This window comes from Hippocampus comes, unplaced genomic scaffold (genome assembly GCF_001891065.2).
Source record: "Hippocampus comes isolate QL1 unplaced genomic scaffold, H_comes_QL1_v1.1 scaffold111, whole genome shotgun sequence".
Lineage (NCBI taxonomy): Eukaryota > Metazoa > Chordata > Actinopteri > Syngnathiformes > Syngnathidae > Hippocampus > Hippocampus comes.
Genome location: NW_017805698.1, coordinates 1,694,777 through 1,720,219, shown reverse-complemented (window position 1 = coordinate 1,720,219; position 25,443 = coordinate 1,694,777). Strand labels below are relative to the sequence as shown.

The 25,443-nt window shown below is 40.5% G+C and overlaps 1 protein-coding gene across 17 annotated transcripts in view; it reads right to left on the bottom strand.

Moving 5' to 3' along the window:
- The window catches only part of stxbp5l (syntaxin binding protein 5L), a 99,687-nt gene that overhangs the window by 13,790 nt on the left and 60,454 nt on the right, over window positions 1–25,443 (bottom strand). For 3 of the 17 annotated variants that reach the window (XR_002169737.1, XM_019882379.1, XM_019882374.1), the window contains 15 exons: window positions 24,465–24,540; window positions 24,129–24,283; window positions 23,921–23,993; window positions 23,562–23,709; window positions 23,204–23,271; window positions 22,268–22,308; window positions 20,390–20,604; window positions 19,347–19,528; window positions 18,933–19,058; window positions 13,567–13,718; window positions 11,385–11,453; window positions 10,348–10,413; window positions 6,483–6,587; window positions 3,489–3,572; window positions 865–1,044 (listed from right to left, as the gene is read on the bottom strand). Coding sequence is in view for 16 of the 17 variants with exons in the window: in XM_019882379.1 (XP_019737938.1) it covers window positions 865–1,044; window positions 3,489–3,572; window positions 6,483–6,587; window positions 10,348–10,413; window positions 11,385–11,453; window positions 13,567–13,718; window positions 18,933–19,058; window positions 19,347–19,528; window positions 20,390–20,604; window positions 22,268–22,308; window positions 23,204–23,271; window positions 23,562–23,709; window positions 23,921–23,993; window positions 24,129–24,283; window positions 24,465–24,540 (1,740 nt within the window). In the remaining variant the exon portion in view is untranslated. The remainder of the gene's footprint in view (window positions 1–864; window positions 1,045–3,488; window positions 3,573–6,482; window positions 6,588–10,347; window positions 10,414–11,384; window positions 11,454–13,566; window positions 13,719–18,932; window positions 19,059–19,346; window positions 19,529–20,389; window positions 20,605–22,267; window positions 22,309–23,203; window positions 23,272–23,561; window positions 23,710–23,920; window positions 23,994–24,128; window positions 24,284–24,464; window positions 24,541–25,443) is intronic. The other 14 variants (XM_019882383.1, XM_019882385.1, XM_019882387.1 and 11 more) reach the window with 11 other exon arrangements.

Sequence of the window (25,443 nt, the reverse complement as noted above, 5' to 3'; positions counted from 1 at the left end):
TATATATATATATATATATATTTGTGTGTGTGGGTATGTTAAGTATATATTTTTTCCATTCAATTTTCTGCATTTGTGTTATTTTCCTGAAGTGATACGTTGTTTCCAACCATTGAAGTCATTCAGTCTTCTTGCATTATTAAGCAATGACTGACATCACTGAGCAGAGCAGCAAGAAAGCTTGATTACTTTTTAGAGCGACAAAGTCCACAATTGATTTCAAACAACATCAAATTTTCCAAAACTTTGCCGGTGGCTACATCTCGAGGATTAATTTTCTTCACATTAGTGTTTGATAGATGAAAGCAAAAGAAGAAGAAGGAAAAAAAATTCTATTGCACAAGTATTTCAAGCCTGTAAGTTGGTTGGTACAAGCGACACAATGCAAGGGTCATTTCTTGCATTCGTCCCATACTTGTTATTTTGGTTTATGATGCTAATGCAAGCTGCTAAGATATATAGTGTGTGTTTCGGAAAGTCAGTAGGATATTATTTGTATTGTGTTTTTTTGTTTTGGAACAAAACGATACATCAAAGTTGTAAGCTATTTGCTACAGCATACTACAGTGTATGTATCAATAACCTAAAGTAAGTTGCCCCACGCAAATAATGAAATCTCTAATAATATGCCGATTGATTCATAAAGTTTTCCTCTTCATTCGTATACAGTGTATATATATATATATATATATATATATATATATATATATATATATAGCATACTTTAAATTCAGTGCCGCAAACTTGCATTAGCATGATTTTTTTTTAACCCACTCTGCCAGGGTGAGAGGATAGCATGCACTCTTTGGAGGGAAGGGATGTTCAAGAGGTTAAAGGGTGGGAATTGGGAAGACAAGCACACACCTTCAGTGTGGGACACAGGCAAAGAGATCTCCATGCAAGCAGCAGACTGGGCCTTGCGGAATGGCGGTCGGCCAGGGCCTCTGCGAGCAAGCCGTGGCCCCTCGGGACCCATCGGGACGCGAGGCTTCCCCGCCGAGCAGGGCTGGGAGGTGGGGCTAGTGCAATGTCCATTGACATGATCTGTAACAACGGCAAAGCGTTAGGAAGGATATAAGGTCACATTCCAAAATTTGTTTGCTACCTCAATATCCGTCTCGATAAGTCACATCGTGGGAGAAGATGAAACCGAATACCTAAGGTGCTGCAATTAAATGGTTGAAAAGGGCTCTCCATTCTATTGAGAGCTTTTTCTATATAAGTGGAAGTCAATTGTTCATTCTCTTATAACAAAACATGACTTATAGTGACGGATATTGAGTATATTTAACAACATGAGAGGAGCAAGCAGTGTTAAAAGGATATTTAGTCGGAAGAGAAAAGGGGAACAGATAGTTGGGGAGTGGAGTTAAGTTTGAGCAGGATAACACAAGGAAAATATCGAGGCTAATTTTACAACAAAACAGGCTTGTTTCATGTCAATTTTTCTTTTAGTTTTTGGAGTGCTTCTTGTTTTTATTTTTTCGGTTATCAGTTCTGATCTGTAGGCCCGGCTATCGCTTTAACATTGCGTCTGAAATTATATCATATGTGGTCTTTGACCTCCTTGTTACTTACTGGCATTGCAGCTTCACACAGCTTCCCTGAGGGGCATGCAGACCTTAATTTATGTCCAGTGAAACTGCACGTAGTGCGTGTATGGCGTGTGTGTGTGTGTGTGTGTGTGTGTGTGTGTGTGTGTGTGTGTGTGTGTGTGTGTGTGTGTGTGTGTGTGTGTGTGTGTGTGTGCGCGCGCGTATGTTTGGGCAAAATATTTTGTTTGGAGTCAAACCTCATTCCTCGCAGGATCTTTGTTGCTCACTGTCATTAAAATAAGATGACGGCACAGATGTAATTAACAGTTCAGTCTCTGAAACAATGTGACATCACTTGGCTAAATAAATGCATAAATCAAAAGATTTTAAAAAAAATCGCATTTAAATTTGCTTCTGTGAAATGTCGTAAAGCTTGACGGTAATTAATGGCAATGGCATGGCAATCTCATTGACGTGATGGGGGGGGGAAATTCCTAGTCAATGTAAGTATATGTATATTATTTACAGTTTCCCAGTGGATTGCTCAATCTGAATGTTCAGTTTCATTTCCAATGTCACATTGAGATAATTAAATGTTGCCATGAGAGGGTTCTTCATGGATGGAGCCAACTTTCCAAAGCTGATTTTCTTTGGCGCACCAAAAATGAGTCACTAAATCAACAGCGCCTCTGCTGGTGGCAACCAAAAAACGCATCCCATTTTGGTGCAATTGCTTCAAGACATAATCAATATTCAATGGACATAATTTGTAAGAATCAATTGATTATAATGCCCTCTCCAAGTTACTATCCTGTTAGTACGAGTATGCATGACTACTTGTGCTGTTGAGTTATTTATTGCATGTTGATTTTTTTTTTTTTAAAAAGGATGAAAAACAACTGGGTGCCATCGAAGCCTCTGTGCAACACTTGGACTCAGCACACCGATTGAAACCTGCAGGTAATAGGGAGCCAACCATTTACCCTCCATTGAGTCTGCAGCTTGAAAAGTTAAGATTTCAAACTGAGGCGCAAGACTCATTTTGGCAATAACAATTGGCAAAACGTTCAAAGGGAGACCTGATGGAGCGAACACGGAACGACAAGAGAATTCCAATGTACAGTCTTAACCCACATCGTTCACCCACACGTACAAATTCAGAAGATATTTAATGTCGCTCAAAATGTAATCTACCACGGGTGTCACTCAAAATACAACCTACCACGGTTGTTCCATAAAAGATGGAGGACTGTTTACAATACATACTACACCGTGTCCAAAATTTGAACATGATGAACAACAGTTTTTCCTTTGCCAATGACCTTACACATAACATGGAATTGTAGTCTCTTTTGATTTGGACTTTGAAATTTGGGGTACCACTTTTGCTATGGCTGCAAGAAAAACATAAGGTTATTACAGTGGAATATATAGGCACTTGTGTAGTTTGAGAACGTTTTTAGGAGAGACAGCATGTGGTATCCTGCAGAGGCAGAGCAAAAGGGAACCCACAATGATGGAGATGCAGTTGGACATGTATAGCGAGAACGTTCAAATTGCTGCGATGCTGTTAAAGAAGAAAATGATCCAGTTACAATGAGGGAGGCAGCACGTGATCCATTCACTGTCGAGCAACGCTGTCAATGGAGGAAAGATTGCAAAAAATAAGCAGATGGACCAGTCAAGATAATGTGATAGAAAGCTTCATGTCGAAATAAGAGTTATGGATTACAAGTTACCTACATAAACACTTGCAAAATGTAGAAGAAATGAAGATAGAAGATTAAAATCAAATCAGAGGACACCAATGGGAAGAAAATGGGCAAACACGTCAGGCCATCTGGTTAAACAGGAGAGAGTGACAAGGAAACTGAAGTGAAAATAAGAATAAAGCGACACAAAAGCCTAGAAAACACGACAAAAGTAGAAACCAAATGATTCAAAGGAACACACGTGAAAACTGCTGGCTTTCGCCTACCGTACCAAGATTGGTCTTAAGATCTGTTGGCAGACTTAACTTTCTGCCGGGTCCTTTTACTGAAACAAAGGAATAGGAAACAAAGCACCAGTTAATCCCTTCAAAAATAAAACTGTACAAAATAAAACAAAACAAAGATAGAACTGAACATAAGAAAATCTTAATCGCAGTCAAAGAAGGAAATCGAAACCAAATGCAAATCATTCAAATTAAACCCGACCATGCAAAATGCTGCAGGTGCAGATTTGTAAATGCACACTGCACTGGAGTTCCTCATCAGCATTCCCAGCAATGACTGTGAAATATGACATCTTATTTGGATTCATGTTTAGGTGTACTGGAACAAACCACTGGATCAGGTTTATTTACAGTACAGGCAGCATTAACTCTTGTCAGGCTGCAACAAAATGAAAAGAATTCATTCTACTGACGATTGCAGCTACTGCATTAAAGGGAACGTTTCATTGAATTTGTCAGTCTTGTTTTGCTTAAAAATCAGAATGCACAGAATGGGAATGCCTGAAAAGGAAGCCAAAATAAACTGATTTGACCGGAGATCAAAAATAACAGACAGTGGGGGGGCCAACAAAAGAACTTGTAAACCACATTTTGCAAGTATTTAGTATGTGGATAATTGTGTCATTTAAACTTGAGACGACAGGATGAGGGTTTTTTTTCCCGTCAAAAAAAAAAAAAAGTTTTAGTGAATACAACTTGACCATGAATTCATTTGAATATGTCTGTCGCTCTTCCTTTGTGTGAACATGGCCTCGTCGGGAGATCAGTATTGAAGATCATTTGACAGAAAAATATACAGTATTTGCTTGAGCGCCGAGGATAAGCAGACCTCTAATTTAAATAACTCTTCTCACTTTTGAGCAGAAGGCTCTTTTGTGGTCTTCATAATAAAGCACCTTGACCAGACGCTGCAGCATTCAAAATACAGCAATACGGCTTGCATGACAGAATGGTGATGGAAAATATTTTGAAAAAAAACCTAAAGTGCTGAGAGATGGTTGCTTACTGAGAAGATGAACATATGTAATCATCACCATAGTGTTTTACGTTCGCAGTTGTTAAATGATCAATTCCTATCTACAATTCCCCTTTGTGTGACGGTTTGTGGGGTTTTGTTATGCTATCAAACATTTGGAATTGCAATGTCTCATGAGTAGCTTGCACTCACTTAACATTTCAAAAGATGTCAGACCATTTGTCCAACCGTTCAGTCTTTACCCGCTGATTCATAATTATGTTGTCTTGAAAAATTCAAATTAGCATCTTGAATGTATGCTGGCTCCAAATAAGCAAAGATCACTTTCATTAGCAACACAATGAGTACAAGAGACAAGACAGACAGTGCTGAATGCGGAGTTCAAGAGAATATTATCGTATGAAATTCGATGTTGCGCGTGCCAATAATGTAAGGCCATGTTGTGGCTCACTGGGCAAAGCGGTGATGAACACAATGAAACGCTAGAGAAAAAGAGAAGTATCCCATGGAAATGCAAACCCTTTGTCTTCCCCTTGTCTACCTGCCGTGAAGGGTCCTATAGGTCAAAGTTCATACACATAAAGCAAACGCGTCTACTCAGCGATGACAGGAGCAGTGAGACAGTCACCTGCATGAAAGCATGGAGGACACTGACAATGTTAGAACAGCCTACTCTTAGAACACACGGCCCCTTGGATGAAATGCCGTCTGGGCATTTAACCGATTGCCCTTGATATCCAGTTCAAGATTCATGCGCGAGTATGCTCTTGGTCCTCACGAGTGACAACTGAGCGCATTAGTAGAACAAATGGGGCGCGCAAGTGGAATTGCTATTTTCAACGACTATATGACATTTCTGCCTCACTAGTCGGGCAGCTATGTTACTAGTGAGGCAGAAATGTGCACTAGTTGACATCTGTGTACTACTAGTGAAGTTCTAGATGTTAACTAGTATTACAAGTAGCATCCAGTTGTCAAACACAGTATACAGTTTGGCCTCACTGGTAACATGCAGTTGTCCAGCTAGTAGGTCAAGGTTGCCCTGCTACTAGCGATGACAAGAGTAACACTAGTACATGGACGTTAAGATGGAATTCAAGGACATGATCATGAATGCTCAATCGGCTTTATGAAAACAGCTTCACGGAAGGATGTTTGAGCATGACTACGGTACTCTTGTAAAATAGCTACATCTGACTATGAACTTTTTATGATTATTATTATTTTTACTTTCACTATTTCTGCACAGCCGTATGACAGTTTGGCATACGAGTAGGACAACTACATATTATTCATGAGGCAAAACTATTTGAAGTATTTTGGTGGAACGAGCGCAGAATGTTACTAGGGCATGCCACATGCCTACTATATGCCAATATAAACTACTGTGCTCGTACTGTACTAGTAAGTGCAACACAGTAGTTTATTTCAGACTAGGAGGCTAAAAGTAGCCACTAGTAGTGGAAAACCCCCCCGTCTTAATAGTAATATTAAGACACAGTTATGAATCGTCTTACAGGTGAGAACAAAGGGCATACTAGTACATGAACCTTGAACTGGATATCAAGGACATTAATTATATGCTCAGATGGCTTTCCATCCATACCCTTGGTGTACTGTGGTGTGTAGCGGCCTGATGGTGCAATTTTACTGTTTGAAAAAAATAATATGCCATGAAATAAAATCCTGCATTGCATACATTGGGTTATTATTAGTAGTAGTAGTAGTAGGAGTATTTAACTCACATATTTCATGAAATCATACTTGGCTGTTTAAAAAAATATATACAGTAAATATTTGCATGTGTTATTGCCCACAGTGCGCACAACCCACTTAGCATGCATGGCACAACACAGAACCAGACACCTGTCCGAAACCACCCCACTTGCCATTGTCCACTTCATTTCTGCATACAGTGTAAAAGCCACAAACAGATGTCTATGAGGTGGATCTGTGACACAATCCCTCCTCTTACCATTGTCCAATAAGTAAAAGACTGGGCTGCAGTGGCTGGCTCTCAAACTGGCCACAGGCTCTGGCAGGACGCGTGGGTCATTGTGAAGGGAGGTTGGGTAATGAACTGGAATAGGAGATCCAACAGAACAAACAAGACTTTTCAGAGCAAAAGGGAAAGAGACACATTATGGGTCAACTTTGGAAAAGAGAGACTTGCCAGTAACTGTAGAACAGCAATGTGAGGTGATTCATAATGAGACATGTTTATATATACCATAGGTATACCTGACACACGTTGATTACTGGCATAGGGGGCGCAGCAGCAACACCACTCCAGTGATTTTTAACATAATAGAGTGTGGCCCTCGCAACATTAAAATATACGGTACCTGTCGCATTCATTTCAAGAAAAGCTGTCTTGTTTTGTTTCTACATTGGCCACAGTGGCACTGCATTGTCAAGGCTTGAGCCAAATAAATGATGAACTGCACACAAAAATGTCCCCTTGTGAAAAGTGAGTTGTCTATTTTACAGGGGAACCACGGATGTCAATCACCCAGCTGATGTCGTACAATACTAATTAGTAATTCAATAAAAGCTTTTGCGATGTACACAGAACATGCCTCAGAAATGTCACCAAACTGCAGTTTGAAGCCACACCATCCATAACCTCACTTCTGTCAGCATTAAACGATTAACTCGGTGTTGTGTTTTTCTTTGGCTTTTTATGGCATTTTTCACAACACCGTCCTATACCAAAAGTGGGCCCCATAGCAACCGTGGGAGTTTAGCAACGTGTAGAAAAAATACACTAGACTCCAAATACAATAGTTTGCCACTTACAATCACAGACCAGCAATGTTTAAGCTTACGCCATGTTACTTCCTCCCGGTTCATTTACTAAATCTCAACATGAACAAGAATTATAGTGTTAAACTAATTGTAAAAAAAAAACTAAATTGTTGTGAGAAAAGCCTTCACATGTCTTTGCCAAAACTGTTCACAACAGAATAGAACCTCCTCAAGCACAGCAATTGTATCTGTCATCAGCTGACAACGCAAAAGTCACAGAGGTGAAACAACGATGCGCATCAGTGTCGCCCACTCATACTTTACTCATGCTTTGTAAATAGAGGCATTTGAAACCGCAGAGGTTTGAACCGCATGCTCCTTACACTTCAGTGAAGATTCGTGACTGCAACTGTTGGCTAAATTTGGAATTTGGTAAAGGTAGGTGGTTGTGGTGCAGAGGGAGCGATTCTCTAGAAGGGCTTTTTTTTTCCCATTTGTGAGAAAATCATTACCATAATGATTTACGTAACCACATTTATGCAAATGTGCATGCACAAAAAATGAAATCCAATTACCACTGTAAAGTCAAATGCTTCATGCAACACATCATGAATAACTCATAAAGACCTTGAAGCAATTTGAATGAGCTGAAATACTGTACACAGTTCTCATAAATTAAAACTAGTTATCCTCTTTTCAGAAAGCCAGTTGACCTGCAAGAAGCTGAACCAAGTCATGTCACCTACATTACCTCAGCACACTACCTTCTTCCCGTGACATGCACACATCTAAATATATCCTGCCGGGTGAAGCAGAGCTCAGTGACATGTCAGATTATTAGCCCATCTCCTGACTGGGTCTGGCCCTGCTATATTACAGCCAAACATGGTGCAAAGCTTCTTCAAACAATGGCACTAGCACAGAAAGACAATGCTTAAAATGGGGCGGAGGGCGGGTGCTGCTTTCAGGCAGGAGAAATGCAAATGAATGCGCCTAACGACAAAAAGGAGTAAAAAAAAAAAAGTGCATGGACAAGTCAGGACAAAGGAAAGTTGAGAGACATATTAAATGAACTAGCCTGCCTTCTCGAACCTGGAGGACAGAAGCACAACCATAAAGCCACACATGGAGATGGACTTTAATGTTCAACGGGAGGTAAAAAGATCATCCTAACCCGTTTGGATAATACATTACATCCATCTCAGTTTGCATACCTTGTATAATATAACAAAACAAAATGACCTTTTTCACATCACAGTTCGAAAAGACTCCCAAGACATGGCAAGCAGTTCTATTTAATTTGCCTCATCGTGTTTGCTTCTCTTCTTAAGGGGGCCCATTGGTGTCCTGAAGTCAAATCAAAACAATAACAGACTGAATGAAAGAAGGGGAAACTAGAAATAGGATTTCCTTTGTTGGTCGTCACGTCTTAAAATATGAAATTGTTCATTTGTCTGTATTATAATGTACAAAACAAGCTTGCTGTATTAAAACCACAAATCAAGATCATTTTCATTTGCCACATAAAACAATATGGCACTTAGGAGAGCTCGATCGAACAATTACGAGTTGCATAAAAGCATTAAATTGTCAGCAAAGACGCTTAAAATGTTGTCATCAAGAATCATGCAATATTACCACCCCAGTTGTGATTGAACTGATAAAGGGAGGCAAATATTGAAACAATTCCTCATCCAACCAAATTGCTTTCAAATTAAAATAAATCTAATCATTCATAGTTTGTGCTCTTATTGGGAAGGGCACATCGACGTGCACGTCATCCTCCCGACGCGTGCGCGTGCACACTTGATAATATGTGCACCCCCACTGTTGCCATGACACTTGGAGCTTCAATTACACACCTCACTTTGCGCCTCAAATTGCCCAGGCACAAATCCCAAGCTTATTCATACTGCTTGAGCTTGGCCACTCGTGGCTTTCTCTCATCTTCTGTTCATGACAGCGGCCTCAAACCAGTGTCTTCTGTCTGCCTGTCTCCCCAACACGCCTGGCCACCAACATAAGAGCATTTGTAATACATTCATCTATGATGTACAGCAAGACTGATGTCATACAAAGGCTTTCCAGCTGCCAAATTATCACCGATCATGTTGCATATCCGGGGGCAGAGCAGCAGTGAATTTGTCCATCTGCACCGAGGAGTGACACATCTATTCTGAGTTCACCGATCATTTACTGAGGAAATTTAAAAAACATTTTTAGATTTCTAAGTTACGCGTTTGTATGCTCAGAAAATAACAGCCAACAGAGGTGTAGGGTTCTAATCCAACTCCGGCCTTCCTGTGTGGAGTTTGCATGTTCTCCTCAGGCCTGTGTGGGTTTTCTCCGGGTATTCCGTTTTCCTCCCACATTCCAAAAACATGCATGGCAGGTTAATGGAACACTCTAAATTGTCCCTTGGCCTGATTGTTAGTGAGAATGGTTGTTCGTCTATATGTGTCCTGCAATTGGCTGGCAACCAGTTAACGATGTATCCCGCCTACTGCCCGAATACAGCTGGGATAGGCTCCAGCACGCCCGCGACCCTTGTGAGGATAAACAGATTAGAAAATGGATAGATGGATCAGAGTTCAAGTGTTAATCCCTTTTCAATATGACAGCGACAACAAGCTTTTATTTGCAGCACAGCAGAACGAACTATAACAGACCCACCGCACAGCATATCAAATAAAATAACCACATCACAATCACAACATAAATAAAACATGACTTTACTTCCTTGTCCAGCAAACAGCTTGCATGACAAATGCATTATGAAATCACACGCAACACCGAACAAGCCCATTATGGACTTAACGATAAATCAAGTAACAACAGTACTTTATTTTCTTGGGGGGTGGGGGGGGTAACCAACCACCAGGTATTATTTGCAGCTCTTCTCAAATATGTTCAACGGCGTGTTAAGAAAAACCAAGGCGTGGAAAAAGGATCAAGTGACACCGGCCCGGTAAGAACATACCACACAGTTGCTGCTGGCTCTTGAAGATGATGGCATCCCCCGCATGGCCTCATAGCAGCAAGTGATATATTTTAGAGAAGTATGATTATGGTGCAAGTGTGTGATTGGTTACCTGAGGTGGGTGACTTGCTTCTCTCCGTGTCAACAGACTGCTGGTTGTCAGATAGTTCAGTAAGGCCTGCCACAGCCCATGGCAGTCAAGAGGAAGAGAACATAGTATACAGACGCTCTGTGTGATTATTTTGACATCGCTGCGTGAACAGATTCAACAATTGCATCTTGCTCAGTGTCAGCCACTCGGACCCTTGAGGAAAAAAATTGAACTATTGTTGTCATCGTTTTGGAAATTAATGATTATTGTCCAGATTTTGAACAATATCGGTTCAATCCACTTAATATTTGCGGATTTACAATTAGACATTTTGCATTTGTTCATTTTCAGGCACAGAGTGGCTGAAATCTGGTGTGCATTGACATGTTGACATGACAGTAACGCAGTGTTAAGTAGGGCAAATCTCACATTGAAGTGACATACAGCAAAGTATAAAACCCAAATAAATGCATGCAGGATTGTAATATCAATGCATGCATCATGCACAAGCATTTAAAAGAGATTTTATTTTTACTGTCCCAAATTTTTGTCCCAAATGCTCGTTGACTTTTTGTACAAAGTGAGCACGTATTGTGTTCTCACTCTACTCACTGTCACTTTAAAAATCCGAGGTCATCAAATGGATCACAACATTCGTAACTGGACTGGACTAATAACAGACACCACGGAGTGGCTTTTTCTGCAATGAGCAAACCATTGGACATGGCTGGAACAGGCAGCTCGGGTTTACTGGCTCAATCAGTTCTGATATTTCATCATGAGGCCAGAGACACAGCCAGCTTCATTCCAAGCATCTCTTTGGTTTGTCTTGGTTATTCCCTTTCCAATAACCCTGTTGTCTTAGCAAGCTTCACACACACACACACACACACACACACACACACACACACACACACACACACACACACACGCACACGCACACACACAGACCAACACACCTCGCCACACACACGCACACACACACGCACACACACAGACCAACACACCTCACACACGGACACACATCCCGTATAACCTATCTGGTAGGCTTGACTTACTCTGGTAGGATGTACGGATCCTTTTCTTTGAATCGGAATAAAAGTTAGACAGGCCGCGCATGCAAAACTCTGTCAGGCAGGCCCGCATGCCCACACCAGCAGCCACAGAGTCACCATTAGGTCGGAGATGAAGGAGGGGGAAGAGTGAAGAAACGGTGGGGAGGAAGTAGTGGGAAAATAAGGAGTGCGGGTGAGAGGTTTGTGAAGGCGTTAGTGGGTATAAGAATGAGAAGAGCAATTGGAGTTAATTTCGGATGGAGGGGGAATACGAGAAATCAAGTGTGTGGAGGGGAAGAATGAAGGGGAAAAAAAGGGAAAGAGAAAAGAACACACGGTCTTAGAGTGTAAAAGAAGGTGAAATCAAATAGCAGAAACACTAAGGTAATGTTCAAATGAAGTAAATAAATGTATAAATAAATTTTTAAGAGTACCATTACGTACAAGCTGCATCAGAATGTTGCTGTTGGTGCATCACCTAACTTTTGTGCGGTCTCTTAAATGAAAACTTGCTAACAGAAAGAGTTGAAATGTGTCATTTTACTGGTGTCGGCTGGTCCTGTTGTTCAGCATTGTATTCTGTTAAATCTCGCACCACCTGCGGTGCGCGAAAAGGCCACGGTGGCGGTTTTTTTTTTCCTTTCCAAATTGATCTTGTAAAGCCAAAACAGAGGGACCTTTATAAACCATAAAGGCGGTAGAAGCCAATAACAGCCCTTATGCAACAGCCAGTGAAAAGAGTTACCTCTCAAACTCAAAAGAAACCCTCCATCTACCTAGTCGGGGCCTTTTTAAGCAAACATCGAATCCTTTTGAAACATGCTGGCTACACTTGTGGGTATTATGTAACATAAAATCCGACCACTTTTCAAAGCAGCATGGGTATCCGATCTAAAACATTGAAGGATGTTGTAGATAATGTATTCAGAGATAGAGTGGACATTTTGACAGATCATTAGTGTGGGGGGAGGGGGAAGCAAAAAAAAAAAGTCTTTTGACAGTGAAGATCAGTTTCAAGGAGAAGGGAGGCGTAGGTCAGGCGGGACGACAAGACCTCTACAGGATGCCTTTTGACTTAAGGCCTCAGTTCAAGCAGTGCTAAAATATAGACAGGACATAACGGAAAGGACAACATGCATAAGAATGCATCTCAGTCTGACACACATATCCTGTTAACATGCACTTCATATCAGAGTGCATATGTGTGACAGGCAAATATGTGTGAATGGATTGTTGTTTTTTTGGTCTTTGTATTAAATTGTGCGAGAGAAAGCAAGGGAGAGCAGGAAAAAGGGATCTTTTTTTCGCGCAATGTTTTGTTGGACTAACTCCGATAATGATGGTCTTTGTTGGTTCCTATATTTGGCAGAATAATCAAGATCAAGTACTGTTTAGAGTTTTGGTTTGTTTTTTTTAAATACATTCAGTGGAAGAAGGTTTAAAAATACAATTTAATGAAGGTCCTGTAAAAAGCAAGAGTTGCAATATCTGAATATGTGCCTGTACAATATGGACACCTCATTCTTAAAAAACAAAACAAAACAAAAACAAAAAAAACATACCGTATTGAAACATAAGCTCCATTTTACTTTACTTGGAATATAATACATTCTATATTGTAGAAAATTAATCCATACGAATTCATCATCAGTCCGAGAGAAACGTCTGCAAAACTGTCAGACTAACGTTCTGAATAAAGAATGTTCCATCAGCATATGAAATTGTATTTTGATATCAAACAGATCAAATAGCTCAGTGGGATACATTTAAACATTCATACTCAGTAATCACATTTTGCATGTGAATGAATGTTGATGAATTTTTTTAAACGTGTGAGCAGTCTACCTGGTCAAAACCATTTACGTTAAGAGGCAAGTTTTTAATGTTTCCTTTAGTGTTGATTGATTAAGATCTAAAGGGGAATGGTATTGATTACTTAAGAAATCTAATTAAACCACCTGCATTATTGATTAACCGTGAAAGGTACCCGTGGATAGTCCAGTTTAAACATAGATCAGCCTCCAATTATGCAAGCAGCTCCAGAGAAGATAGAGGAGTGCAAGTGCACAAAGAAGGAAGCCTACATAATTGACTCTTGAAGTTTGAGAGGGTGTTCAGTGTGTTAGTTAACTACATGCACAGACAAATAAGTGTGTGTATGTGCCTTTATGTTTGTGTTCACTACCTGAGGTGGACTGTCTGTTCCTGCGGGGGGAGCGGGTAAGGCGTTGATAGGGATCAGCGGCACCGTACAAATCCAGAGTGGACATGCACAACAGGATGGTTTTCTGCAAGTAGTCGACCACCGCAAGGCCATTACAGTTCCCGAATGCCAAACTGGGGACACAAAAATACAGAGGGAAGGCAGATGCATATATATGGATTATTTACATGGATGATTTTCACAATGATACGTTTTGAGCCCTCACATCCTATCCTAATTCCCAAGGAAGTGGTGCCTTGAGATACAACAGCTCGTAACCCAAAACACTGGGATCTTAAATAATATTTTCCCATTGAAATGAATGGAAACCATATCAACCCGTTTCATCGTCCCCCAAAACACCAACAAAAAATGTTCAATGTTATTTAATGAGTAAAATAGCAGTTCCTACTATTGTACTTTGTAAAAACCATTAAATAATAGTTACAGAATGAAATACAATTTGAAGAAATAAATAGTTTGTGCATCATGATTAATTCATTGTGTCTCTTTCTGGTGTGCATTACTGATTGAGTCATTTACTTCAACTCTGTGTCTCAATACCCTGATGTAATATTAGTAATTTTTTGCAAAGGGTAAAGAATACATTTGATGTCTATGATTATTATGTATATGACATCATTTTTGTTATATATCGGTTCTTTACAGCAATATAATGTCACCAAGTAGATGGTATTCGTGAGCCCATCTCTGGCAGTTTGCAATGTTAGCATTAACTAAGCAGATTTACGGCAAAGCTATGCGGCTGTTTGAAATGCACATGTAATTCTATTTGTTTTGTTTCTGATTGTGATTGGAGGGGGGGGGGGGGGGGGGGGGGGGGGGGGGCAATACAGTGAGCATGTCTGCCTCACAGTCGAGAGGCCAAGGGTTCAAATCTCATGTTAGGCCCTCCTCTGTGGAGTTTGAATGGTTTCTCTGTGCCTGCATGGGATTGTGTGGTGTGTTTTTTTGAGTAGTGCGGCTCCCTACCGCGTTGCAAAAACGTGCTTCTTAGGCCCAAAGGCAGCTGAGATAGGCTTCCACTTAGCCACAACCTGACTGAAGAGAAGTGCTACAGAAATTTGATGGATGGATGTCTGAACAGCTCAGTATTTGACCTACATTTTTTCATCTGAATATATTTTGACATTACTTCATAATATCGCATTGCTGTTTGTCAGCTTGGCAATGTAAAAAATAAAATAAAAATACAGTAACTACAGTAAAGTCGCTTATCTAGATTACAGTGTTGATACAAAATTGTCTTTTGTAAGATTGTGTTACGGGTCCCGAACTCTTGAGGTCCTGGATAACAAAAAGATTTAGGCCAGCGTTAAATGCCTGAAAAAAAAAAAAAAAAAAACAGGCAATGTAGAGAAGGGTTGAAGACAAGGACCACTTTCTTTCGATCCCAAGTTTCCTCTCTTTATTTCAACAAATGAATAAATCACTCAAAATGCATTATGACATTTGCGTCAGGTTCAGAAATTAACCAAATAATATTTTGGATCTCAGAAGTACAGGCTCAGACAAATTGCGATAACCAAAAATATTTATTTTACAGAAAAAGCGTACCGACAAAGTACAAACAAAAATCACTGAACAAAACGAGGCAGGAAAAACATGGCATTATCTAAAAGCGCTCGCAAAAGGCAAGGTCCAAGGAAAAACACAAAAAATACACAAACGAAATAATAAAATACAAAGAACTATGAAAAATGAGAGTGACTATGAATGACAGAGAGGTCAAGAAAACAACACTTGAGGCACAACAGCAAGCAAGGTCAATAATCCGAGAGAGACTTGGCAACTTGGCAGTGCTTTAATACTTGGCAAGGCTTGATTGGGAAATGCGGAATAGGTGCACCTGCTAAAGGGAAATGCCCTTCATTCCAGCTGGAGCTTTAACACAAGCAAAACAGACAGAACATGACAATTTGATCATGAACAAAAATAGGTTTAGAGTTTTCAATAGTTATTTCCACATCAGCTTTTATCGTGGCTTCTGAAAGGAGTCAAATTATTCCTACTGCGATTCCACATCAACAAATAAATAAGCTAGGTAACAAACAGTGTTAAGAGGACGATTGCACACGGAAGACTTATTTCCATAACATTAGCTTTTATTTATTCATAATTCACTAAGTAATTTTAAACAAAACATTCACACCTTTGTATTATGACACATTCTGTACATATTAACATCACACTTATGAAAAATAATCGTGCTGGGACCTTTAGTACAGTTAGCAGCGCTACCAAAGGTGCTCAATAACATGCCGTTAGCAGTGAGCAGTTAATTAGGCTCATACACCGTGCGTGCTAGACGTCGATGTCATCGAGGTCGTTAACACAGGTCATAAGATATTTACCTTACAATCACAAACATGTTCGTACAATGTTTAACTTGGTAAACATTTGATTTGAAGGACCATCTAAGCATTACTAACCTGAAAAAAAAACAGATACTGTGTAGAGGGAGTGAAAACACAACCACTCTCTTTCACCACTTTCCTCTGAAGGCAAGGGGAAGGAGCTCCCTCAGGAACCTGGACGCAAAAAAACTCAAAAAACAATGATTCTGTTCTTTTGTTTCCTCAAAATAATTTTGAAAAGTAACTTTATCTACATTTGCTCAGAAAATTAATTCAGAGTTCGAAATATGCTACTGTCAACAAAATATTTGTGACCACATATTTTTAAGTGTCACAATTGGGGACAAATTCAGACATGCAGACGATGGGTAGGATTGTTCAATCTTGGCAAATCTGTGCTCTCAGTGCTATTCTAGTTCAACTTGATTTCCCACAAGCTCCATAGCCAATTGCTATTCCTCTGCTCGAGAACCAATTCAGAATTAAAGTGATGGATCAACACTGATGGCCCCAAATACATGGAAAGCCTGTATCAGAAACGTGGTGTTATTGGTTTTTGTTTTGTTTTTTTTTGTTATGGGCATTCACCCCTCTTAACATTTTAAATTTCAATTGCTATTGCTCTATTTCGTTGCTCCCCTGTTCCCTTTTCCCCATGACCCTCGTCTCCAAACTGCACAAGCCTTCTGCTTTCTTTCCTTCAAAAGAAGCAGAGAAATGAGAAAGAGATGGACATCTCTAAAAAGTCAAAAAGCACAGGTTTGGGAAAAATTACATTTAGAGAGAAACATCCAGATCTGGAATGAGAGCGCAACACCTTGCCGTTTATTCTTCTGCATGGTGAAAATATAAACATCACACCATATGAGAGGTGTGCTTATGGCAGAATTCCTGACAAACACGTTATAATTGTGTTCCCAAATTCCTTGTTCGAGGCTATAACCACCAGAATAGTTGGCTAAATGACATCATATCATGAGGTTCAGTACACTATTGACATCCTCCGGCTCACACTGCAGACATACCTCTCGTGACTGGGAAGGAGACAAACATTATATACCATCACAAAACGAGTCTGAATGCTGGCTGAATCCGTAGGCTGGCACTCAGTCACCTAAAGCAGTTCTCGGCTCTATACTTTGCTTTTAGTTGGTGTGAAAGACATGCTGATTTCTCACAGTAATGTCTTCACAAAGTGTCAGAGTTATACCCGGACAAGTTTAAACAGAAAAACTCGACTCAGGGAAGGTTGTTGGTGCAGCCCGACAGGAGCGGATCGCTCAGAGTGAACGGCGGGCAGTTGCTCCGCGATCAGACTCAAAGTCACTCGTGTTCCTCGTCGGTCTTTTATTGTTTACATCTGCAAAATACAAGAAAGACACTGCCCCCGATATTTGAATACCATGCCCCCAGTCCGGCCCCCTCAAGCTTTGAACCACAGATACTTTAACACCGTCTCCCACGAATAAACAAGTCGCAGACTTCACAGATGACAAATGGTCGCCTGGGCCGCGACCAGTTCCCAGAAAGTCTTTTGATGTTCTAAAACACTTCTTTCCGAAACTGTTTACTCCTAAACTGTAAGACGACTCCCTGTCGACTTCAAAGAGCGCTCGGCCCCGACACCCTTGCCCACAGACATTTTGGGGGGCGCTAAATACACAACACGTGATAAACGGGCCCAAATTAAAAATGGAACTTTAAACATGATATCATTCTGTTCATATATTCCTCTAACACAAAGAAACCCAAACAGACCACAGAAATGCAGAATGTTTTGTTCTACAACCACAGAGGTTTGGTGTCCTTGCTTATGCAGAAAAGTAGTCAACATGTTTTCTTTTTCAAGTGCTTTGCATTGTTCTCATTATTATGATGATAAACTGGTTTATCTTTCAAGGAAAATGCTTGCGAGCCAGCAATTCACTTTCACATTCATACCTACAGTGTGGACATGAATCTTTTTAGAATGTAGAAGGAATCTGGATAAGACAGAGGAGACCCCAAACAAAGATGGGAAAACAACAAATTCCACAAAGGAAGGGCGGACCAGTGAATTGAACCCAGAACCTTCGAACTGTGAGGCAAACATGATATCTGCTACAGCACTATGCTGTGCATAATACAAATCAAAAGGTGTATTTCAGGGCATTGAAATGAACGTCAAGGACCAGGCTCTTGAGAGACCCAACCAAACGCAAGCAATGGGCTTATTAACACTTCCAGGGACAGCGGTTGCTCCAGTGGACAGCTTATCATGTTATCAGGTTACAGGGCGCATGAAAGGGTTAATTGATCAACAGTCAATAGAAGGACAATAACCGTGCCCAACTGTTTGATTTGGAAAGAATCATCAAAAAAAGAAAAAAATATATACACTTTCACTGCCAGTCGAAACTTTGGAAATAGCTTTTAATTCGAACGCAGGCAAAAGTGTGCCGAAATTTTTCAAATGGGAGTGCACTATATATTCAAGCTGAGTTTGGATGCTTTCCTAACCAAATAGACAAGGTTCTAACCCTAACCCTTCAATTACGAGATAATTTACTAATTACCCTGTGGGTTCAGTACAATGGCCTCTGAATATGACAGTGGAAGCCATACAAATAAGAGAAAGGAAACAAAGAGAGCACCACGGTCAAGTGCATGCTCAAATCAATAAAATGCCTGTTTGGCACATAAACAGAACCAATGAGCACTAACACAGCTGGTTAGTTCCAGTGATTCGTCCTGTAACCTGCTCCAGTTTTCCACCAGCTGTTTTGCTTTACAAATAGCAGTAAACTATGGAAGCGCCATATACTTGCAATCCTCACTAGTGTAAGATAGCCCGAAATGTAAAGTGGAACACGAAAAACACTCTGCTCTGACTTCCATCTGACATAGTACTGTACTTTATGATGGCCGTTTACCTCCGAAAACCACCACTTTCCCTTAAGGTTCCTGACAAAAATACAGAGGGTGACTCACAGGCCATAGGCGGAGTTTATGTCCAGGCTTGAGATTTGCTGTGGAGGTTCTCCGTCCATCCAAGGCAGCTGGATCACTAGCTCTGCCTGGTAGCCAGGAGGTACCCGCACCGCCCGATCCTTTACCCTAAAAAACAGACAACAATGTTGAAAGGAATTACATAATAAGGCTTCACAATTGATGTTTTGTCGCGGGCATCATTGTTGAACCATGAACATTACTGTGCAGGAACATAACAGTCTTTCCAGCCATGTCATATTGTCCTTAGCATCTAGTCATCTAATTCCAATTCAGTGCCTATAAGACATTTTACCATAAGGTCACACAATATTCATCTATCGTATATATCCTTCCCACACACAGGTCCCGCGGGACTCATTTTGATGCCTTTGATGAAAATCAGAAATCACTTACTTAAGGCAAGGGGTGCAGTCTTTGAAAGACTCGGGTGTTCCGCTGCCAGGGCTTGCTGGGTGTTGGTGGTGGGGCTGAGGAGAGTGGGAGCCTGAGTGGGGCTCTGAGAAGCAGGGATTGTTTTCATTTTCCGATGGAGAGATGACATCCTCTGGATCACATTGCAGTCGCACCTCGAGAGACTGGGGAGGAGACGAATATTATTATCTTGCAATATGAGAACACTTCTTTTTTGAACACATTAATGGGAAGCAGGTTGGAACAGGTTCACAGTCAGGACATCAAAGTTTGAATCTCCATGTGAGGTGGACCACCTACTTGGGAGAGGCTGCTATAGAGATTTTTTCACTGACAAAATAGGCCGGGTTTTGAGGAGGACCCACCTCTGTGAACACATCTTCCCGCAGTGTTGCATCTTATTAAATGGACACTTACATTATTCTAACATCGTATCGCACCATATTGTGTTAAACATTGCCCACTCGGCATCCATTATAGCCGGGCCATCCTGCAAGGGGGATTCCTGCATCTGCAACCCCTTCTCAACATTTCAAGTTTTTCGCCTGGTGTTTTTCTTTTTGTTTGTTTGGTTTTTTTTGTTTTTCCTTGCCTTCCTGGGGGTCAAGAACAGGGGATGTTATTAATATGTGTCAACTGTAGGCATTTGAGACTTTTCTGTGATTAAGGAATACATAAATTGATTTAACTTGTGTGATGTTCTCATGTACTCACTTTTGATTGGTTTTGCTGCGCTTCGTATAAATGTGTTGGATTAATTCATCATTCAACTCTAAATTGTCCGTAGGCATGAATGTGAATGTTGTATGTCTACATGTGCTCTGTAATGGAGTGATGACCAATCCTCATCAACATAAATTCACCGTTGAATCAAAAAATCCTAAAATTCAAATGAGGACAGACTGGCTGGCAGTCCATCAAAACATGGGATGCGAATTATTTGAGTTTTGATATGGAGTACAAACAATCCTTAGAAGGACTGGAAGTTTCCGGCTGTGACAAGGGCATGGACTCATCTGACTCACCACAATCTGAGTGTTGGCATCATATTTGCTGAAGCGGTAGAGGATGATGTGTGCCGAGATCCCAACGACACAAAAGATGCGACTTTGGGGACACCAGCTGACCATCTGCACCGCAAAGGGGTCATCGTCCACCAGTTCTGCAGCACGACCCTCATTTTGTTTTGGCTTTTCAAACACCTTGGAGGTCTTCAGCTTGTATAACATCTGCAGTGTAACTGATTGGAAAAGTATTTATTTGTGGAGAAAACACAATTACAACAAAATGCAACACCTGTGCACTGTGTGATGAAAAGCAGCATCTATAATTGTCAGAAAGAGTTTTCCCCAGGCTGACAGTTTCATCTGGAACAACATATTCAGTTTTATGACTTATCAAACTGCTCCAGACTGCTGATAGTTGCTGGTGAAAAATAAACTATTTTGCAGTACAGTATTTTCCAGATTTTATTCTTTTTTTTTTTTAATGTCATGCATGGACATACGCATCAACAGATTTACCTTTGGGTCACCTTTATTATGTGTGTATGATGTAGTAGTTATGTATGTCTTCAGTGGAAAAAATAAATGGTGCACTGCCACAAAAGTGTATACTTTATACTTAAAAAAAAAAAAGTGATCTCATATCAATTTACTTACTCATCGTGAAATCTGTGTCTGTTTAGTTGACCACAAAGCTGCAATTGTGTCGTATGGCAAAAGGTGGATACACAGAATAATTCTACTTTCTGACCTCCAGTGGAAGAACTTTTAATTGTTTCGTCTGTCACTATAGGTTGCTGGCATAGAAAGATGAACACGTATGTTATGTATAGCTAGGGTTTTTCCTGCGTTCAAAATTGCGTGGCACCCGCCTCCAGCTAATTTTGTGCCGCCCCCAGCGAGGCAGATTGACAAAGTAAAGCTCCAGCTGTGCTGACTGAGCGATTGATGTCTCCCTGCGGCGGCTACATATTTTAAATGCAGTTGCAGCATTGCACCACCATGGAGGCGCTATATCAACAGCAGTTCACAGGAAAGACCTGAAGCAACTACCAAAGAAGAAACAGTATCGTTTTGTGTTTTGCTTTTTGTTCCCCCCCACCCCCGCTAGTGAGCGCTATTGGCGTCCTGATTGGTCACTTTTTTCAACCGGTCTCAGCAAGGCTACATAAATCCATTTCCAATTAGAACAACAGCACAAGGTCAACGTTGGACATGATTGAAACTTTTTTTTTTTTTTTTTAAATTCCTCTTCCTATATCGTCTCAAAAACACACGAGCCAGTGGCTTGGACAAGCAGTGGCTGAATGAATTTACCTCCCTCAGGGATACTGAGAAAGGCATGCACTGTTATTGATGGCAAACGCACTGCGCCCCAACACAGCAGGCAATGCTGCCTCCCTTTTAAGGCAGCCATGAACCATGTACAGGCTGGACACATTAAAAAGCTATGAGGTGACGGCCATTCATAAAGCAGCAGAAGAGCAGGAGAAGTGTATTAAAGATGGTAGTACCTAAAAACACTCAACGAGGCAAGTTACAAAAACTAAAAGGTTTTTTTTTTGTTGTTGTTGTTTTTAACGGAGCACATTGCAGTATACGGTACATGCAAGTTGTGGCGCATGGTCAGGATGGTACAACCTCTGCCTCAATTTGAACCAGGAAAAACCCTGATAGTACATAAATAATAATTTCAAACCAATTAAGTGAAGTGAGATGATATCCCACAGTTGTAAATCACTGGTCTAATCTATGTACAGTACACACAAATGTTGGTTACCTATTGTGTCTGAAAATCACAAGTTGATGTGATTAACATTTTTTGTCAAACCTGAGAATCTCATAATGTGATATTTATAAACACACCAGCTGTCAAACTATCCTGTAGAGTGGACTTACTTGCAGATCCATCCCAAAATTTGATTGATCCATCTGCATGTCTGGACAAAGAAGCACAATGACAATAAATATATGGAATAATTTAGGTTGTAAATAATGTTTCACTCGCTAAGAAAGATCCTTAATTATACACGTAGCAGGCTCTCTAACTCTTCCGCATCCTTGCTACAGTAGTATGGCTGGACAAACCTTACCTGCATGCCAAGATGTGTTTTTGTGTGTGTATGTTGTTGTTGTTTCTTGCATTATTTAAAATAAAAAATCATTATCAACCATGTGACAACAAATACCACCAACAACACCAAAAAAACAGAACACTAAAAGATGAGGTACAACGTGACTGCAGGAGTCATGCAGCAGCAGAGACCAGCTTGCGTGTTTGCTTCAGAATGCTTTAACATCTCTGCCAACCTCACAGAGTGCGGCATAGCCCCACTCTGCGCTCTGCTCATTATGCTGGACTTGGCAGAGTCTCAAATCTAAAATTATGAGGCCCACAAAACAGCTAATGCAAAACACTATCATCTTGCCCTCACATTGGATTTGGGGAACCCTTCAATGAAGAAAACAAAATAACATTTTCCTTAGTTGGGCGAGAAAAGGATATCAATTGGAATGGTATATAAACTGAGCACAAACAAACAAAACAAAAGCATGTAAATAGTCAGCACTTAATTTGATGCAACTGGGCCATACAGAAATTGGTACACTTATCAGAAATGCGCAAAAAACACAATAAGATGGTGCGGGAAAAGTATTTGATTGTTTTGTTTTTGTTTTTTTCGGGGCAGCCATGTACAGATTAATGGACTGTCCATTCATTTCAATTGGAAAAGACGATTTGAGATATGAGTGTTCCAAGCTACAATCATAATCACGGAATACATTAAGATCGTATCACTTGGCACCACAATAAATACAATAGTTAGGACTTACCCCGTAATGATGACCTCTGGGTAGGTGTGAGAGCCTAACGTCCACATTCCCCCACTAACTGGCCATTCCTGGTATGGTAACAAACAAATGTTGATTTCTGTTAAAAGCACTTGACATTTTCATCATCCGCTTAATGCAGAACGTCATATGACAAAATCTGCAAAAAAAAAAAACTATAGCGAGTTTCCTGTGTATGCCGTCACGTTTAAAGTTGCTGCAAGTGCTCTGCGTATGTAGTGGGTCACTTGCGGCAAGGATGATGTGACGTCCAACTATGATCATGGAATTTAAAGTACTTTGCAAGATTATGCTGGAAAAAAAGGCATTTCCTGTTTAGAAAATGATATTCAAACCAAACCTTTTGACTGTAGCCGGTTTTCTTGTGTTTGGCTCCTATGGAGTAAAGGACAGGGATGATGTCCGGAGGGCAGTCTGCAAAATAAGCTGTGCATGTAACTGGAGACTCATGGATGTCCATGGGGTAAGGGTTCTCAAAGACGGGGAAGCTGTGGAAATCATAAAGAGAAAAGACATTAATGTCTTCATTCTCCTTTGTTCTGCCGTTATTGGACTCGTTATTTCTCTAATTAGTCTTGTCCCTCAGAGGGTTCCGGGTGATATCGCCGCTTCTTCAGAGACAACAAATAAGGATGTCACATCCATAATATCCCACTCTGTTCGAAAACGACTTATATTCTGTCAAAATATGGTACATACTTGCTCTGCGTCAGATCCACCACTATTAAATCCTTTTCTAAAAGCACCACCACTGCATAAGGATCCTGCACCTCTGCAAAATATAAAATCAGAGGAAATACTGTCTAGCTCTTGCAGTCATTGTCATGTCTCCTTCGTAAAAATGAATTCTAGAAAAAAAAACAATTTCAACCTTGACAATTCTCCCGCAACTTTTGTTTGTGCTCACCGTTATTGTAAGGAGTCTCACAAAGCGTCATGAACTCGACAATAGGATAGTCCATCTCGAGCACTGTAATTGCCTTGCCGTGCATGATGGTTAACGTGGGCCGTCGTCCTGCCTTGTCGTATGAAAGCCCTCCGGAGAAGATGACAAAAGGCTCGCTGTCGCGAGGAAAACAACAGTTTAAAGACTTTTCCTTGGTCGACAAAAATCCTCAACTCCTCAATGCAGCTACTAAGCAGATTTTACTGAATGTTTCAAGTTGGTCATAACTCATATCAAGATCATCTTTACATTATTTAAGGATCATTGTGCTGAGTAAAAAAAAAAAAAACCACACACCTGTTCCTTGAGGTTTTATAATCCACTTTCAGAATGGGTTTACACGATTCCTTCCTCCCATCTTTCTGTATTTTACCTGAAGTACAAGAAAACAGCAAAGGAATACCCACTTTCATAAAACCAAATGAAAAAAAAAAGTTTACCGAACACGAAATCCAGTAGTTTTCATGTTTTCTGCACACACACACTCACCAGCAAGATTCAGATCCATGGGGTTGACAAAATCTGTCACGCACTTGTCGAAAAACACTTGGGACCGACCCATTTTAAATTGTGAAGCAATTGCATCGTATGTCTCCTCTAAAAATGCGCTAATAACCTCTTAACAATGGTTCTTAACCTTCTTTGAGGTACCGAACCCAACTAGTTCATATGCACATTCACCGAACCCTTCTTTAGTGAAAAATAAAAATATATTTTTTTGTTTTTTACAAATTCAAGACATTATAAAAATGCATTTATTAAAAACAGGAAAAAGTAAATACAAGTTTTTTAAAATTGTATGATAGAGGCTCTGTCGAACCCCTGAGTCCGATTCACCGAATCCCTAGGGTTCGCTCGAACCCAGGTTAAGAGCCACTGCTTCATTACATTGTAATACATGTCCTAAAAACATGGCCCAATAATTGTTACATAACAAGTCTGAGAGTGTCTGCATATAGTTAAAGAGGAAAAATCTAGATCATAACAAGACTGCTTTTTGGGAAGTGTGTCAAGCAGCAGACAACCAAATGGAGCACATTCTACTGAATTCTTAAGACCCGCAAAGTGCAGCAAGTGGCGAAGCAGCAGATTTATTTCATGGAGTCAGCAGGAAGCAAGTTGAGAATGATGTGATAGGCTCGCGTTTGGTTCAGCTCACAGCGGGATACGCAAGCGTAACAACAACCCAAGTTGGTGTGTGTGTGTGTGTGTGTGTGTGTGTGTGTGTGTGTGTGTGTGTGTGTGTGTGTGTGTGTGTGTGTGTGTGTGTGTGAGA